Source organism: Lates calcarifer, linkage group LG11 (assembly GCF_001640805.2).
Source record: "Lates calcarifer isolate ASB-BC8 linkage group LG11, TLL_Latcal_v3, whole genome shotgun sequence".
Lineage (NCBI taxonomy): Eukaryota > Metazoa > Chordata > Actinopteri > Centropomidae > Lates > Lates calcarifer.
Genome location: NC_066843.1, coordinates 22,911,246 through 22,930,665, shown reverse-complemented (window position 1 = coordinate 22,930,665; position 19,420 = coordinate 22,911,246). Strand labels below are relative to the sequence as shown.

General features: G+C 39.8%; 1 protein-coding gene across 3 annotated transcripts in view; it reads left to right on the top strand.

The window, feature by feature from the left end:
- The window catches only part of septin12 (septin 12), a 62,757-nt gene extending 45,028 nt beyond the window's left edge, over positions 1-17,729 (top strand). For all 3 annotated transcript variants that reach the window (XM_018698370.2, XM_018698372.2, XM_018698371.2), the window contains 8 exons: positions 1,833-1,961; positions 5,553-5,634; positions 6,472-6,609; positions 7,187-7,304; positions 8,622-8,717; positions 9,047-9,143; positions 9,959-10,010; positions 12,016-17,729. In XM_018698370.2, coding sequence (XP_018553886.1) covers positions 1,833-1,961; positions 5,553-5,634; positions 6,472-6,609; positions 7,187-7,304; positions 8,622-8,717; positions 9,047-9,143; positions 9,959-10,010; positions 12,016-12,181 — 878 coding nt within the window. In that variant the 3' untranslated portion in view covers positions 12,182-17,729. The remainder of the gene's footprint in view (positions 1-1,832; positions 1,962-5,552; positions 5,635-6,471; positions 6,610-7,186; positions 7,305-8,621; positions 8,718-9,046; positions 9,144-9,958; positions 10,011-12,015) is intronic.
- The last annotated feature ends 1,691 nt before the right edge of the window (positions 17,730-19,420 follow it).

Here is a 19,420-nt window from a genome sequence, read left to right as displayed (position 1 = left end):
CACACAAAACAAGTGTGAGCCAATTCTTCTGCTAAAATGTTCGCTCAGTGATTCAAATCAGCCACCCTGCTGTGCTTTGGCCAATCACAGACCTCTACAGTCAGATCAGCCTCTTCTGAGCCACTCAGCAAAGCTCTCCACTGTGGCAAGCTTGCAGTCTGACCAATGGCAGGGCTCACATGATGGCCACCAGGTCACTGGGATGTCATATATATATATATATATATATATATATATATATATATATATATATATACTGTTTTCTCTTCACTTAGAGGATCAAATTCATGGTCATGGTTCTCTATTGAACTAATAGATGTTGCTTTTCATATTGGAAGAGGAAGTGTGAATGTGTGAGGAGGAAGTGGTTTTGAGAGTTGGGGCTGTCTTCTCTTTCCTGCCACACATGCATAGAGAGGATATAAACCTCCCCTGCTGTTTGACTGAAACCAGGAAGTTTAGCCCTAATAATTATGTGCTAATTGTTTACTTTGTGTTTGTAACTTAGAAATAGATTGATGTGTCTTAAGTGGATGTGATTCTCTTATATATCTGAGTTATACACAGATCAGCCACAACATTAAAACCAGTGATAGGTGAAGTGAGTAACATCAATAATCTCTTTACAATCTAGTGTTCTGTTGAGCAACCTTGGTTCCTTCATTCATCTGGAATGAAGGAACCTGGTTACTTTGACATATACCATCCACCGGTGGATCAGAGCTGTTTTAGCAGCACAAGGGGGACCTACACAATATTAGACAGGTTCCTCAGATATTGGATCAGATTGGGATCTGGGGAGTTTGGAGGCCTGGTGTACACGTTGTGTTCCTGAAGATGATGACCTAATTTTTCCATTACCTTTTATTTTCCACAGCATTGTGTTAAAACAAAAAACAAAAAACAAGATTAAAATAAAACGGTGAAGTTACAGTTCCATAAAATAGGTTTTCACCAGAAAGAGGAAGTTTTTGGGCAAAAAAATATTTAAATAGCAATTATATAAATCTGCTGCACAGAGTGAGGAGACTAGCTCACTACCACTACCAAAAAGCTGCAGTTCTTATAAAGTTCCCAGATATTTAGGAAGGTATATTTGTTATTGGATAGAAATAATTGTCCAGATATATAGAGCACATCATACTGTAAATTGGCTAGTCTCCGCTCAGTGGTTTGTTTGTCAGCTAGACCTGTTTAGCAGGCTAGCCACTATGCTAACAAGCTAATCTGGGGTGATTGCTGGCAATTCTACTCAGTAGGAAGCTCACTAAATGGGCAATTTGACCAGATCTACTTCCCAGCACTGTGTCCAGCACAGAAGTATAGTTGATATTTGCCTTCTGGGCTCAGATCTCATCACTGAAAGCTATAATTGTTGATTTTATTTATTTTTTTATTTGGTAGCTGCTTGTGTCAGCAGAGTAAGGCAAAAACACAACATTGACATATTATCATCTTACCAAGAGTCTGTGGTTATACAGTCACCTATTTACACACCCAGCAGACACAGAGCACCATGTTCATTCATTTGGAATCATGTTTGTGTCCACCTGATTAATCAAGTCCAACAGTCACTTTCCTTTTAGCTCTGTTTAAGGCTCCATCAATGTCTGAGACAAATATCTCTTTCCTTGACTGACAGATTGCACATATTGCCGACTGAGTTTTGTAGCCAGGAAACCAGGAAATGTAATTATTTGCATTATTTTCTGAGAAAATTTCAATTTGTGCATTTAACAATTGGAGGAGTTTTTAGGGGAGCTGGTACAGTTTGATGGAGCAAGCAGTTTGTGGTTAAAGGTGGCTAAAGTAATGGTTGTATGTGTGTGCAGGTCAGAGTGGTTTGGGGAAGTCCACACTTGTCAACACTCTGTTCAAGTCCAAGGTCAGCCGGAAGTCCTGCACACCCAACTACGAAGAGAAGATCTCCAAAACAGTTAAACTGCATTCAGTCAGCCACAGTGAGTTCACACACACACACACACATACACACACACACACACAGGTAATATGTCATGATTCTTGAGGCGAATGTGGGTTTGTTCCTTTACAGCTTCATAGGAGACAGTATGTGTACAGAGACAGAGAGAGAGGATATCAAAATATGGGCATTCACAAGTGTATGGGCAAAGCTAGTGTATGTATTTGAACACTCTGTCCTCTTCTTTCTGCAACAACCGACAACATTTATTCAGGCCAGTGTGGAGAGGATCAGTTGACAGATCAGAGGACAGTTAGTCTAAGGAGAAGAAGAGAACTCTCACATCCTACTTTTAAATCACTTTTCCTTTCACATCTTGTCTGACTGTTTCCAAAACCCATTTTCTAGTTTTGAAAGGTGTTGCATATCTGTTCTTAGATCAATCCAAAATAAGTTTATTTCATGTGCATTTCTCATCTGCACACAGTAGGATGTTGTGTGTCAATTTACTCACAAAGGAATGCTGTCATCACTAGCAAGTACTCAGGGTGAAATGCTCATCAGTTCAAACAGGTAGCCATCCAAAGTGTGTGTGTGTGTGTGTGTGTGTGTGTGTGTGTTTTACTTCCAAAGAAAACCTCAGGCCAAAAACATGCAGTGTCATTTATCCTCTGATGTTCCTCACACACACTCAAAGTCAGTCTCTCTTTGTTGGGGGAATGCTCGCTCCTGCTCTCTCATGTCTTCTAATATACAAATTCATGTCAGATTTATACTCTGCACATTCTAAAATACAGAAAACATAAAGAAACTGCTCAGGTCTTGTATAAACATGACCATCTTAGTGAGCTGTTGAAGAGGATAGCTACACAGCAAAAGGCCTAAATATGGTCATAATTCAGAAGCAAACTGCAGGTTTCATTCCATCGTATCCTCTTTGCTTTTTGTGGAATTAGTGAGAGTGACCATGACATTTTGGGTCAATATGCCTGAGTATACAGACAAACTGATACTGTTAAAGGATGATGAGATTTTTACAGTGTAATGTCCACATTTAATTACACAATAACTCAAACCACAGGAGGCAGTTACCGCAATAAGGAAAACTAAAATAAGCTAAGTCCAGCTAACAATATTCCATCACATGGTTGATGATTTTGCTTCTCACAGCCTTACCAGAGCTGGAGGAAAGGTCATGATGTGATTAATTAAAATCAAATAAATTCACCCTCTGGGGGTCAGATGGGCTCAGCCAAGTTCAAGTCAGTTTGTCTGTTAGATTGTTTTGTTGCCTTTGTGCAAGTAGAAATTGTGGCCTGATGGTGAACCTGTCTGAGGGGTCAGCCAAACAATAAAGATCCAGAGCTAATTACATGGAAATCAGTGGTTTAGATCTGTTACCTCACTGTGGCCCCCAGACAAAAAGGTCAAAGGGGTCTTTAAAATCATTAAGAACACTGTTTACTCTGGACCACAGTTCTGAATGGAAAGATCAAATTAAGGACTTCAGTTTAGGGAGCATGGTCATGAAGTTAAGTTGGTGTGATGAGGATGTGAGGAAGTGAAGCACGCCTCCACATGACAAGACTGTCAGAATGAAACTGGATAGACCTTAGACCTGTTTTTCTGTTCAGATGTGTACTCCTACATGAACCACAGTGGACACTTAGCTCTGTATCACAGGTCGAACACAATATGATCACTCTGCTATATTTTGTACAGTAAATGGTTTCTCTCAGTAATTTCTTGGTAAAGACAATCATCTGTTTCCATGATTCCCTTCAGCCTTTCCAGTCACACTTCTCTTCCCAAACCTCTACACCAACTTTTTACTGTACATTTACCACCACTGCGTCAAACTGAGTGATGTTTAGTCCTGTCACCTCTAGCTACCAAACTCTTGTCTCTGTAAAAATCCTTTAAGTGGAAATTTCCCCGAAGCTACAAGTTAGACAGTTACTCAGTCCTCACTGCCTATAAATCCATGGGGGAAAAAAAAGCAGTTGCACAGTTGTTACTGTAAAGGCCATTAGAAATCTGGTAAAAGGTGTGTGCGTGTGTGTGTGACAGAGAGAGAGAGAGAAAGACCCCATCTCTCACTCACTCCTGGCTGACTGGAAAACAAATAGTTTGGTTGTAATTGGTGATTATTTTACCAAAACACAATTTTAAAACGCTGATTCTATACTTTGCCTTCAGATGATCCTCTGCACCATCTACCAACAACTCAGTTTTCAGATCCATTTAAACTTGTTTAAGAATTTTTAACACAATTACATTTGTGATTTAAAAGTAGTTTAATCACCAAGCCACATGAAATCAATATGTTCACAATTTGCACACTGACCACTGGTGTAGAACCTCATTATAAGGACATGTAGAGTTGAAGAGTTACTATACACTATCCATCCATTGGGTGAGAGGTAGGGTACACTCTGGATAGATCACCAGTCTGTCACAGGGCTGACATATAGAGACAAACAACCATTCACACTCACAGTCACACCTATAGACAATTTAGAGTCACCAATTAACCTGCATGTCTTTGGACTGAGGGAGAAAGCTGTTATTGTACTACATTATACAGTATGTAGTGCAATGAAGTCTATGAAAGCCCATTAAATACCATTGTATTTATAGCTAGTATCATAACACCACTCATAAATCACTCTTGCTCACAAATCAGTAAGGCTATTATGATGACAGTGGATATACAGTGTACAGATTAGTGTAAGTTGTATCATTTATTAAACCCTCTGAAGACCAGCTTAGTTCCACTGTATAGAGCACAAATTTCATCAGATACAAGCCAGTGAGCCTCACAGGAGTCAGGGGTATATTCTGACAGGAAATGTTTTTCTAGTTAGATCTTGTTTGAACCAGTGAAACCAGTTGATGTCTTGTTGTGTTGACTGGCTGACTGGTCTAGAGACCCACAGGCAGGTTAGTGAAAATCTTAATAATTAGGTTCCAGACGTTTGCTGTCATACTTCCGCTCAGAGGGGATTCTTGGCTGCTTACTCAACAATGACAGTGGGCTCAAATGATAGTCTTTACTTCACTGCTGAGCTTTCCTCAAACATTCACCACACACATCACACCAACGTGACTCAGTGAAGGCATCACTTTGATCTCATCATCACACAAATACATGTGTGTTTGTATTACTATGGATTTACTGTTCCCATGGCCTTCCCTGATTCTCATCTTTACTCTGGACTAATCTGAAAACTGCTCTTATAGTTTTGTCCTGTCACTTCATGACCTGTCAACCCTAAACCCAACACTCATACTAAGCTTGATTTACAAACAAACACAGGGATCCTGTTTCCTGAATGAACTGGAGACCATGACACTGTGTTTGTGTGTTTCACAGTATATGTATTACCAAACTGAACCTGCAGGATAATGCTGATAAGCTAACCTGCACTCCCTTAGTGAACATCTGTTCCTACTGCTCAACAATGTTACGTGATTGGTGTGAGGCAGCAGCATGTGATTAAATAAAAATACTGCAGCAGTTTTCTTTAAAGTCAGTGTCTCTGCTGTCTTTTCAGTGGAAACCTGTGGATTTTGTTTTGAATTTCTACCTTCCTACCTTATTGCACCTTTGTGTCATTGTCATATTTAGTGATTGAGGAGAAGGGAGTGAAAATGAAGCTGACAGTGATCGACACTCCAGGATTTGGAGACCAGATCAACAACGAAAACTGGTGAGTTGCAGGAGGGTGGAGACAAGAAAGGACAGATTAATGAAGGTGGAGAAGGAGATGGAGCTTTCTAGAAATGACTAGTGTAGTATTTGCAAATAACTGCATAACAGAATAATTGGAATTGTATGTAATATTGAGTCTGTTCACCTTGTAAATATATACCTATCTCTAAAGCTGATATACACCATCTTATTCCTCTGGAGCATAGAGCTCAATTGTTGTCAACACATCAATAAGCTACTATGTTGCACTGGGACATGTTCCTTGAACAACATGATCAGTCCATGAACACACACACTGTAGTTTATTTTCACTCAGTCCCATACACACCATCCAACTGCCCCAAATAACTAATGTGTGAGTGCTGTGACACTTTAATACAGATTCTCTACTATAGAACATGAAGGCTGTTTTCTTCCTCACCCTTCACTTCAACTTACATATTCTCCCTTTATTTTTTAGCACTATGTAAGAATGAAATATGTCACCGTGATCAGCCACTCTTCCTTCAGCTGATAATGTTAAACTCTTGGCTCAGAAGATTTACTTTTGGGCAGATAATTTCTCCTCAAGAAAATGTGAACTTGAGCTGTGTGTAAGTGAGATACCTGAGCAGAGGCGTCAAAAGCTTTGGAGTTCAATCCCACTTGAGATAGATTCCTTCTGGGAGATGTGATGTGTTAGTGGACAGCACTGCAGTCTCATTATCAGAAGCCACACTACTACACAGTAGCAGCAGCAGTAACAGCAGGTCCCAGCAGTCAGACACACTATCTTCAGATTGATTGACCAGAATGACCAGAATATTCCAGTCTCTCACCGACTCTTCTCCTCCAGCTGGGAGCCCATAGTGAAGTATGTCAATGAGCAGTATGAGAAATACCTGAGAGAGGAGCTGCATGTGAACCGCAAGAGGAGAATACCTGACAGTAGAGTCCACTGCTGCATCTATTTCCTCCCTGCCACTGGACACAGGTTGGTTCTCATTCACTGCTGTTCATCACTGATTTTAAAGAAGGCATGTTGTACTAATCTCAGTCACACATTTAATTCTCAGACCATGCTGAATTATAATTAGATCACTGTACTGAACACTTTTCACTGTCTTTAAAATGTCTCTGTCATCTCTCATGTTTGGTATCGGTGGACTGTTTACTGCTGATCATGGCTCTAGATAAAAGGGGATCACTGAAGTCAGTAGAATTCATCTTGATTGTGTCAGGAATGTCTATGCCAAAATCTGTGGCAATCCAGAGACATTTTACACAAAATGTCATGGTCTGGGAATGATCACAGTTCATTGTCTGGGAACTATGAATGTTACTCAGTCTGGACCACAGTGGTGGACTGACAGACTGACAGAGTGACATTGACATCCCTAGCATGATGCCACTAACATGACTAAAAGTACTGGATGTGCTCAGCTGTGGTTTTAGCCTTTGACACTGATGTTGTCCACTCACTGCATTAATCTACCTGGATTATGTTTTTGTTACAGTTCACTTCCATAGTCTTTCATTCTTGTCCAAACTGACCAGAAATCTGTTTCCAGGTTACGCCCCATTGACATTGAGTTCATGAAGAGGTTGGGGAAGATAGTGAGCATCGTACCAGTCATCGCCAAAGCTGACACACTCACCATTGAAGAAAGACAGGAGTTCAAAGAGAGGGTGAGGGAACACACAAATGCATGCACAACTAAAGGTTGTTCTCTTTCATTTTCTTTTCCTCCAGTGCAACATGAACAAAATAAATATCCTACAAATACCACAACACCTGACACCATGTGTGTATTCAGTTTCACTCATATTTCCTGCTTTAAGCTGTAGGGCCCTACTGTGCAAGTACAACACATGCAAAAAGGCGTGTGTATGGTTCAGAGACAGAGTGGGTGTTTCCAAGTGCACCTGATATTTTGGTTCATGTAGGTGATAGGTAGATGTGGTGATTAATAAATACTGTCCAATCACATCACTGGTCTCATTGCTCTTAAAAAGCTGAGCCAATCACAGGGAGGGTTGTCAACTACAGCTAAACAAAAGGAAAGACACTTAGACTGTTGTCTGAATGCTGCACAGTGACCAGAAGCAGGTGGTGTGTTTTTTAAAATTTATTTGTAAAATGATAATAGAAATAAATAATTGAAAAGGCTCATGGCTACATCAAACTGACACCATTTCAGGGCTGTTGGTGTGATCAGATGGCTCCCAAATAAATAACAGACCAGTGTGATGTGTGTAGAATCACACAGGGTTATTCTGTAGCTGTGTCATTTGTACATAGTTTAATGAAGGTAAACACAGTGGGCGATCATGTGTAACGTCACTGTGCTCTGACGCAGCTCTCCTCCAATCAGAGGCAGCAGGTTAATTAGCAAATGTGTCCTGCTGCCTTCAGGTGCTGCAGAACTTTAATGAACTATTGAATAAACCTTTCATACAATACAAAGCAGCTGTGGACAACAGATATTGTTACAGTCACTCAGATTAATCTATAGATCAGTGCAGAATGATTTACTGATCTTCCTGTTTTAAAGACATCACACAGTATGGAGGGGGTGTAATTAAATTAGATTGTTTATGTCTTACTCTGTTGCTGCTGTGCATTTACTTACTTTATATTTGACAGAATCATCAGGTTGGCAGCAGATTAATATTGTTCAAGAAACAAAGTCTACATTTTTCACCAAAATACCAACGACAACTCGTTTTGTGCTGCCTCATCTGAATGACCCCCCCACACCTTTATGTTCTTCTCCTCCCACCTATCTGTTCTTCTCTTCCCACTTATGCACCACAAGCTCTGTGCTGGACACTAAAATACCAGACAGGCCTAGACCATGTGAACTTCAAGGTCAGGAAATACCAAGCTATTGCAGCATTTCTTGCACTGGTTGTTGCGCTTTGTGGAAAATAGGGCCCATACTCATCAGTGTAGATGTGACCTGACCCTGTTTGACCTGAGTTTAACCTCTGACCTTTCCACAGATAAGACAAGACTTGGCAGCCAATGGGATTCAGGTTTACCCCCAGAATGAGTATGATGAGGATCCAGAGGAGCACATCCTCAACAACAGGATCAGGGTAATGTGGGGTTGGGGGTCAAGGTCATTCAACAGGTGTCTCATAATTCCTGTTCTACAACCTTTTGTTTACCCGGACATTTATGATATCAAATTACTGTCAGAAAATAGGAAACTTAAATGACTAACTGAAATAAAGAAGTAAATACTTCCATTGTCATAGTCAGAAATCTAATATAAATTCATATAATGTGACAGTTTGTTGCATTATATTGTGCATTCTAAGCTATTAACTACTGTGATTAGAGATAGTGTAGATCTCATGCGTTATAGTGAATGAATCCTATTTCAAATAAGCCTGACTGAGACATACTCATATTGTGTGTCCAGGAAAGTATTCCCTTTGCTGTCGTAGGAACTGACAAGGAGCACCAGGTGAATGGAAACAAGGTGCTGGGTCGTAAAACAAAGTGGGGAATCATTGAAGGTAAGGCATCAGTTGGACATCAGTGTAACCTCTTTCACCCCTGGTATTAACATTTACATTTACAGCTGCCACTTTATACTGATTGTGATCTCATGTTCTCATGTGCTTGCTCATGATGGGAACTGTTGGGTCTCTCTCTGTAAATACCTATTTTAAAGAGTACGGTCTAGACCTGCTCTATATGAAAAGTGCCTTGAGATTACTTTTGTTGTGATTCGGCACTATATAAATAAAACTGGATTGAAATAAAAATTGAATTGAATGTTTGGAAAAGAGGGTGAGTAGGTGCCACAAAGGCTTCAACAAGTATAGCAGCTGCTCCAATATAAACCCTCTGACTCTGGAGAACATATCTTCATGTCCCGGACTATTCCTTTAACAATCATTTCTCCCAAGACACCAGCCACAGGCACGAGAATCATTTTTGTGTCAGCAGCAGCTGTGGGATCTGTACCTGCCCATGGTTAAACTGACCATTATTTCATGGTTGGGACATTGTCTGACAAATCCACAAAAATAGATGTTAATGACAACAGCTGTGCTGTATCATTGGGTTTACCATACTGTTTAAAAATGCACGATCACAGAAACAGTAAGATGACAGACGGCTGTCTTCTTAATTTTGCTAGACAGCAACCCACTCAATTAGTATAGATAGAGGAAACTGAAGGTTGTCTTACTTTGGTTGCATGTTATGAAACATACAGATACATAAGTTTCCACCATATCTGAAAAAGTGATTAGTCCAACACAAGATTATTATCATTCTAATCAATTTCCTTCAAACCCAGAATAAATCTTTTCTTTTTCCACAGTTGAAAATGTGGCACACTGTGAGTTTGCCAACCTGAGAGATCTACTCATCAGGTGAGTGACAGTGCTGCTACTAGATGGGATAGGAGTCATTTGGGAAAATCATAACAATCATAAGAGATGTTACCAATACAATGTGAATGATGTGACAGACAGCAGCTGAAGGCAGGCTCAGGCTACTGCCAAGCTAACTTCTTGTACTGTGTACCTTGTACCATACGAAGTTAACCAGCTGAGAGATGGCCCTGAACATTTTAAAATTCACATATTCATACATATTCATGTCCTCAAACACAGGGCTGTTGTAATTAATTAAAAATGACATTCAATAGTATAGTATTACTATTAGTATTAGTACCATTTTAATGACACTGGTCTTGCATTTCATAGCATTCACCCTAGAGTCTCTCTAAAAGTAATAGAGGTGTGCTGTCCCTGCTGAAGTGACAGTGTTGTAGGTCAGCCACATCAATAAAATCATTCTTCACAGACCTTTCTGTATGTGTCAGAGAGACCACGTAAATTATGTGTCACTACACTGTTGTCTTTGTCCTACAAACAGCTGGAAGCAACAAACAAACCTTCAGCTCCTATTGTTTTGGTAAAAGCTGACCTGGTACAGGATCTGTCTTAATCACATTAAAAGTAGGGATGCAACGATACCACTTTTTTTCAAATCAATACGATACCGATACTTGGATCTAAGTACTTGCCGATACTGAGTACCAATACGAGTACTTATTAATGCCATTACACTTCGTACATTTACTTGAAAACGTGTTTTATTTTCATCAGATATTATTTCATTCTCTGGCTGTAAGAAATTGCTGTGACTGACATTTGAACAATCCATTATATATGGCACTGAAACACATTTTACTCACTCACTTACTCTGCATGCAGGACGACTCTTCACGGAGTAAAATCCTTGTCAATCTGCTGTGCAGTTAAACTGATGAGGGACACCGGGCTAACGCTGCTCATCCAAATATCAGTGGTGAAGCTGAGGGCTGAAATGTCTTGCAACAGGCTGCGGATGTGCCTCTTCACAAAGTCATGTAGCTTTGGCAACACTGTGTCAGTGATGTGGTGTCGGGTAGGGGTCTCATACCTTGGCTCTAGTACGCTGAGAAGACGTCTAAATCCCATATTATCAACAACCGACAATGGCTGGTCATCAAGAGCAATGTGCTGGGTCAGAGCCTCTGTTATTTTCACTGCGCGTGGGTTGTCTCTTAGCATCTTCTCCCTCTTCTCCAGAGTTTGCTGTAAAGTTGGTTGTTGCTGTTTGCCATTATTAGCAAACGCTTTGAACTTGACGTCGTGTTGGTTTTTTAGATGTTTTATCAGAGCATAATTTGCAGTCCGCTTTACTTTAGTCACTATCATCCACTGTGAAATACCTCCACACTGCCGAGTGTGCTCCTCTTTGCTCTCAATTAGCACCTGACTGCCCAAGTGAACGTCACGCTGCCGTAAAGTGGTATCGGGCTGTGGTATCGGAACACTATTACGAGTACAGGAACAGGGTATCGGACCCGATATTTTGTAAAATATGTGAAGATGTAGGGCAAAGTGAATGGGACAAATCTCAACTCACAGGAAATGTGTTTTGTGATTTGGAGAACTCAGACTATGTCCTGTGTCAGAAAAGCCTATTTAAATGATACAACTAAGTTTGCATGAGGGAGAAGCTTTGAGGCTTCCTCTTATTTGGTGTGATGTCTGCCCAGACACTATGGGAGTGAGAGACAGAACCTGGGAGCAGGTGTCTCACATCAAAAGTTTAAGACTTAGTAACCCTTTGTTCCGAAATGGACAATCCATCCACTGGGTGTGAACAGTGGAACAGTCAAACAAGCCAAAAAAAAAATCTAAACTGAACACATTTTTTCACAACGTCCCTAAGTGAAAGATTGTACAAAACTGCAAGCCCTTGCAAATGTAGGGTGTGGTTATTGCTAGGTAAAGCAATTTCCCACAGGAGTCAGATTAATCAGATAGAGAGTAGCAAAATGAATATCAAGTTGTGAAACTTTCTGTTTGTGTTTTTGTAAAGGTCTCACCTGCAGGACCTGAAAGATGTGACACACAACATCCACTATGAGACCTATCGTGTACAACGGCTCAACGAGAGCAACATGAACTTCAGTGAACTGGGACTGTCCACCTGGCCACTGGAGAATGGAACTGCTGACAAATGTGAATCAGAGAGCCACCTCTGATCCCTCCATCATCAATGTTTATGCTCCTAATCCGATCAGAATGAGAAAGGGGGAAAAGAAAGCTATTTTTACCACATAAAAATGAGATGGAGAAATGTTTTTTCCTTTTTTCATTATGGGACCAACTAGTGGATTGTTTTTAAATGAGGAATTCTATTGGAGTTTTACACAAAAACATAAGAAAATCATCAAATATGAATATATTTTTAAATGTGAGCATATATATGTTCTGGAAAAATTGTGACATGTACAGGGCAAGGGAGAGCAGGCAGCACAGCATGGCACAAAGAGAGGAAACATAAACAAACAGTAACTCCCCCACTGGTATCAAAGGTATGTGGGCAGCCCTTTACGTCTTAACATCAGTGTTTAACCTCACTAACAGGCTAACATTTGTATAACAAACATTTGACAATGTAGTGAGTCATTCTTGTTTAGGCTAAATAGGTTTAAATGTCAGGAACCCACCATGTTGCTCTTGCTTGTAGAAAGGTTTTGAATTCATCTGACAGTAGAAACAACAATGAACAAGGAAGCAAAAGTAGTTACAGCATGGAAAGCAGGTAAATGAATCCCTCTGGAAAAAAACAGCCATATAAAAAATATGAATTTGCTGTTGTGTTCAATTGCTGCCCTGTTCATTTTGACTTAATCTGCTTCTTGAGTTTCTGGTCTGTAGTACTAAAATCATGTAAGAACCAAGTTGTCCCACATGCTGTGGAGAGGTGGATGATGTGCAAGATGTGCAGATGATGATGTGAACTTATTTTTATAAAAAGATGGCTGCCTTTATAATACTGAGCTGAGTTAATGGAAGATATAACTGACTGTAGGGAATATAAATTAAATGATTACACTGTAGGGTTGGACTGCTGAGTTTCAACATTTCCTAGCCTCTTTTTACATTCTGGGCTCTATATCCACACTTACACGGACAAAACTGTCACGTGTTGAAAATTTTTGGCTCCACATGTTTTTAAGATACTTTTTGCTTGTAGTCCACATTAAAGTGCCAAACCAACAGAAAAACGATTGGATTGGTTGTCTCATATATCCTTTAAAGAGCAACCACACCCAAAAGTTTTTGAAGTAACTCAGATAGAACATGTCATCAGTTGACTACATAATGCACCAGTGGAAGAATTTACTTAAAAATCTTGCTTAGTGCTCCACCCAGTGGATAAAATGTGCATAGGAAGTTAATTTTGAGATACATGCGTGTATAACAAAAACTGCTTGGCAGTATGACACCAGGTTTGCAGGTAACTGGGGAACGCATTTACATGCACTGCAGTAACCTGGTTATTGTAAATCCATGTGCACATGGATTAGAAGTATGGATCACTGATTTGAACTGTCTGACTTATTTAGATGACTGCAAGACACTTTGTGTTAGTTTCATTAGTAGTGCAAGTTGTATGAAAGATCGTGATCTAATCTCATTTTCAAATGTCACTGAGCCTGATAAGGTTTGGTTCTTGTAATTAGCGGTGTGGTTCCATTTATTTTTCAGTTATTATTTCTCAGTGTAGTCTCCTAGCCACAGTTCAGAGCTGTTTTTCATATCATGCCGCTAACATCACTCTCTGGTTTGGAAATATGCCAGCAAAACCAGTGTCATTAAGGGTCATACTAAATAGTGCAATCTCTGTGTAAAAGCATCTCTAGAAATTAAACATGGAGGAGAAATTCATCAACATCATGATGGCCTTTAGTGAGTTGTATAGCCCAGCCATGACAGAGCACATCACTGTGCAGTCATGTGGTGTTTTATCTGTTTTAAGTCTAAATTTCTGGTTAATATTTTCTACTTGTGTGTATGCTGGCAGCATGTCTAACCAAAACATTATGAAGACTTCTTTGTATGATTTTTTTTGTATCACACTCAGATTTTGCCCCATACCTTGTTGTAATCACAAGCCCATGTGACACATTTTTTTTTTTGGTGTGAATGCAGCCATATCCACGTTTGTTCTCTTTCTGTGATGGCTTTTCACCCTGCCTTCAACTGTGGCCATTCAGAATAGGTATAAATACTCTTGCCTTTAGATGTGATCGGATGAGTAGTCGTAGATGTAATAATGTGTTTTTATTGGCTGAAAAAGTGCAGCTGGCCTCTGTGCCTTTACAGATACAATGGTTAGCTCTCATTGCTAGCACCACAGGCATGCACATCACATTCCATGCTACCTACACTGAGTGTCTTATTGTCATAGCCATCGCATCCTCAGGCACTATGTAGCCATGAGGCCAAGCCTAACATTGAAATTTGCCTCCCCACCTAACCTCTACTATTTTTTAAAAACTCTGAAAGGGGAAGTCCTGTCAGAGTGAGGATGTCCTCTAACACCCTCTGTGGGTGTCCTCACTGACCACAGCTGCTGGGTGTGGTTAGTTGTGTGGTCAGTGGTGTGCTCTGTCACACCTGTAACCACACTCAAGTGACGTCATTGTGCACTGACATGATCTAGAGTGAACCTCCTCATCACTGCAGTGAGGTGAGAGGTTAAACCACTGGGGGTCAGCAGAAACAATGTTTTGCTGCTGTCAAGTTGCCTAAAATGTGCCTTAGCACCATAATTTGACCAGGAGTAGAGCTGAATAATTAGACCCTTTCAACAAAAGAGACCTTTTACTCCAGGTGGTTTAGTAGGTTAAACCTTCTGTCTCCTCAGATTCATTGTGACTTTTACAGTGTTTCAGTAGAGGTTATTACATGATCACACCCTCTGGGTATTGTCATTAACATATTTGTCTGTGTCTGCTAACCTTATTAAAGAGCCACTCCAACACTCCATCTTGAAGGGAGGAGAAACAATGTTGCACCAACCTTAATGAGTTCATGTCTGTTGTATTTCTGATGGCAGCACTGCTGGATGTGACCAGGTGTAGTATGTTGTACTGGAGAGCTGGCGCTCACAGGTTTTGGACAGAGAACACAGCTGCAGTGGCTAGATTACAGCACAGGCAGGACTTTCAGTCTGGGTGCAGTTAGCTTGAAATAACAGTGAGAGTGTGGAGGAAAGGGCCACATGGATATAACATTTTTATCTGTATCCACGTTAGTGTGGGTATTGCCTGTTACATTTTCACTGTTGTTATTACCCAGCACAGACAGCTTACACCTCCATAATGTTCAGTCAGCTCAGTGTATTCTGTAATACCTGGGTTTGTGTTTTATTGTAATGACCATGTTTTCTGCCTGGCGTCAATAGTTAACAGAGTTAAGCATGAACTGTTGCTCTTTTTCTTGTACTGTGTTTGAGTGACAACTTGCATGATATTCCTTCAGTTTTTGCACTTGTTATTCAGATATTCATAATATATTTTGTATTCAAGAGAGGCTGTTGAAGCATGCTTTGTCTGCTTTACATCTTATATTCACAGTGATTGCCAGTTCTCTACTGGTGACCAGACTGGTATAGAACCACATTTGGCAAAATCATAAAATGTTAAAGGCTATTCCAGGCTATTTGCGCACTAATTGCCTTAAACCTGGCACCACTGAAGTATTTATTTTTCTCAATGACAGTGTGCTAATGTTGAAAAAAGTTGGTCATTGGTATGTAAAGTAATCAGCTACTTCATCTGTATGTGATGTGTAAAGTTCTGATACCAAACCCAAGACCTGGTTCTCCAGACCATGCGTTGTGTAAAGCTTGTTTTCAAATTTGGTTGTTTTCAGTTTGAATTTATCTATTTTTTTTTTCTCTCTATGCCAACAATCTGCATCCCAGCTCATCAAATGTTGCAGCCAGTGGGAGGACAGGAGGAGACAGAGTCCAGCTGTAGTGCAGAAGCTAATAGTCAGAAATAGATGAAAGATGATGAAAGATTTTAGCTTCAGTATACAGCTTCCCAGGTCTTATCCGGGTGATTAGTTTGGTAGTACAGTCAATCAGGTCAGGTTGTTAAAGGTGCAGGTATAGGTCTAAGGTGTAGGCATGTGCCGTACTCTGGTGGTGCTTTCTGATTACCGTTGCTACTAGGTAGCTGTCGTGACTAAAGACAAAACCAATGACAATTTAAGACTTTTTCCAGGAAAAGTAGGAGAGAAAAAGGCATAAGGCATGTGTCTTATAATGTTAAAATGCCAAACATTCACTGCAATGATGATACCCCCTCCACCCTCACCCCACCTTTCATAACATGTTAGTAGTATGAAAAAGGTTTGCAGTGCAAAATCAGTTGGACACCCTTAATCTAGATCATTTTCTTGGAAGTGAAAACCAATGTGAGAGTTATTGAGATGATTTTTTGTAGTTAATTATAATGACTCACTGCACCCATACATGTACTTGCTTGCAGTTTTATGAGACTCATATATGTTACATTAGTGTGACAATATAAATTATTTTTGAAATTTTGACTTGTGAGAGTAGGAAAAGTACAGGTGTTACTAATAACGGTGGCTCAGTTCCATTCAGGTGTCCCAGTAAGCCCTGACAGTGTGACAGTTAACTGAAGCAGCTAAACAGAATTCAGCCACCATTCACTGAATTATTTACATTTGCTTTTCGTTTGCTTTTTCTATTGCGTCAAAACATTCATGAAAAAGGCCTACAGTTACTCAGGCAGGATTACTACAGTATGGTTTGAATTTTACACAGTGGCTTTTGAAATGTTCAAATGATTGTTAATGTTAAGATGGCAAGGCATGCTGTCAGCAGTCGGCTGTCTTCCTAGGGATAAATGAAGAGTAAAATACATATGTTTTAGAGAAGCTGAATATGACTAGACTCTTCTTTGTGACTTAAAGGTGTTCTGTGGAGTTTTCTTTTAAACAAACAATTGTTACATTTCCATTTAGTGTTAGTCACTGTGTGTATCCTGCACATCTAATAAAAGTGTAAAGTGCATTTTCCTTCTCATAAAACATTTGCAAAGCTGATCTTTTAAATATTTTAAATCCTGTATTGTTCATCTGTGTTCACCATAGATCGGTGGGATAGCAGGAATTTCAGCTGCATGCGTGTGTGTAGAAAAAAAGCTCCATAGTGCTACTACAGGTCAGAAACTTCACAGGGAACCTTTAACTACACATTATCTTGAATGAGTGTAGCCTCCATGCTAATATGTTAGCATGCACAGTTTGGAATGATAGTGGAAACATGACAAACATGTAGCGGTAGCTGTTGCTGCGACATTTAAATCTAGTTATGGCTCAACTACCCAGCATTCAAATTATCAGTGTCCCTCTGCCATCACCCATCATCCACAGTGACACTAAACCCTCCACAGTCACATTTCACTTTGGTTCTGATCACATACTGCATGTGGGACATGTTACTGTCCTCTTACCTGCTCCTCTCTGTACCCTGAACCTCCATGTCATCTCTCATCTTTGTGTTTTATACTCAGCATGTACTAGCAGCTCTGTATGATTATTGTCTTTGTTTTGTCTTTGGTTTTGTTTGCTTCATTTTTGTTTTTTGTTTAGTTTTGTTTTTAGTATTAATGATACACATGTTAACACTGTTGTTTCACAATTAAAAACTTACTTTCTCAGTGCAGTGTAAAGTCATTATAATAAACCTGCTGATTGTAATCACTGCATTATTACATGATCTTGTTGGCCTGACTTACAGAGGGGCAAAGCGTTAAAATCTATTTTAAGACCTTCTCTATTTGAAGTCACTTCATACTGTGCAATTAAAATTAGCTCAGTTTGACTTAATTAAGCTGATGCACAAAAAACTGTGTCCAGTTGATATTATAGGAGTAGTGGGTTGGTTTCTGGCTGTTTGAAGATATAATGAAGCAGACATGATACTTAAATGGAATTTAGACTCTTCAGCTTACATAAACAGAGGGACGTATGTGTGGGGTCACCGACGACCCAACAGCAACCACCAAAATAATTTAAAGTAGTAGAGTACGCTAGAGATTTTACACAAGTGGAAGGTGCCCACTTCTTTTAAAAGAAATTGGCATTTGAGATAATTATGCAGGCTCTCTGTAAAAAATGTAATCTTAATTGACATCATCACCCTGATGACATGATCAGGGTCATTTTTTCAAACTTTGGAAAGCTCCTTCCACCTTCACAAAACATCATCCCCCCATCACCCTCTCCTCATTTCAGATTTGACCACATCATTTTGTTTAAATGCAGAATTTATACCTGTGGATCGGCTCTCAGTCTGATCCCTGGCCCTCTTCAGGATATAGTTTTGTCTGTTGGTTGGTGTTTTTGCTTTGGACAGAGATTAGGTGAGAGCTGAACAGAGGGAAGAGGCACATTAATGACAGACTCTCTGCAGATCATTACTGATCATCTCTGTCTGTTGAACTGTTGAGTTGCAGAAATTGAAATTTTCAAATCAAGTCAAGTTTATTTCTGCAGCCCATTTAAAACAACCGCTGCCCAGTTCCAGAAGTGATTTACTTGTGACTTTATCAACCAACCTTGATTAGGGGAACTTGTTTTTATTGTTTTATTGCTTTTATGGTCTGTTGAGGAACTTTTAACTTTTAACATGTTTGGTAGGTATTTTATGTTGCACCTGAATTTAACTTTGGTGTTTTGTATTTTACTTTTAATGGATGTCATGATCTTGCTGGCTGCAAAACAAATCTACCTACGGGTACTAATAAAGTTACCTAACCTAAGCTATAGGTCTATAGTGATTAAAATGACAGCAGTCAAGGCACAATAACAATGAATGGTAGTGAGTGAATACAAGGAAATATCAAAACATGTGCATCAATGTAAAACAGAATAAAAAGTATAGATCAAAGTAAGAAAAAATACAATAAAAACAAAAATAAAAATATTAAATAAAAATATAAACTCTAACAGTCTAACAGTGAACAGGGACAGAGATGGTCTGAGATGACTGAATTATAAACAGTAGAACCAATTATTTTACACCCAGTATTTCACATTCTGGAGGTGATTAAGGGTGTGACAGAGCAGAGCCCTGAGGGTTTATTTGTCTCTGTGTGGCAGTGGAAGGAGACTTTGGAGGATGGAGCCTAAATGGAGCTGATACAAAGCAGATTAAATGGATCTCTGGGGAACTCCGCGGTGATTGGGGCGGTAGAGGAGAAGCTGCCAACCTTCACAGAGAAAGACCATTTGGGGGTGGTGGACTGGATGGATGACATCCACTATTTCGGGTCTTTGCTTCATCTTATTTTGAGCTCTCTGGAAAGGCAGGGATCCTCCTCACAGAGAGCAGAGATCAGAAATGAGCTGGCTTTAGTTCCTTTTCTTCGCACAGTGTCAATCACGTC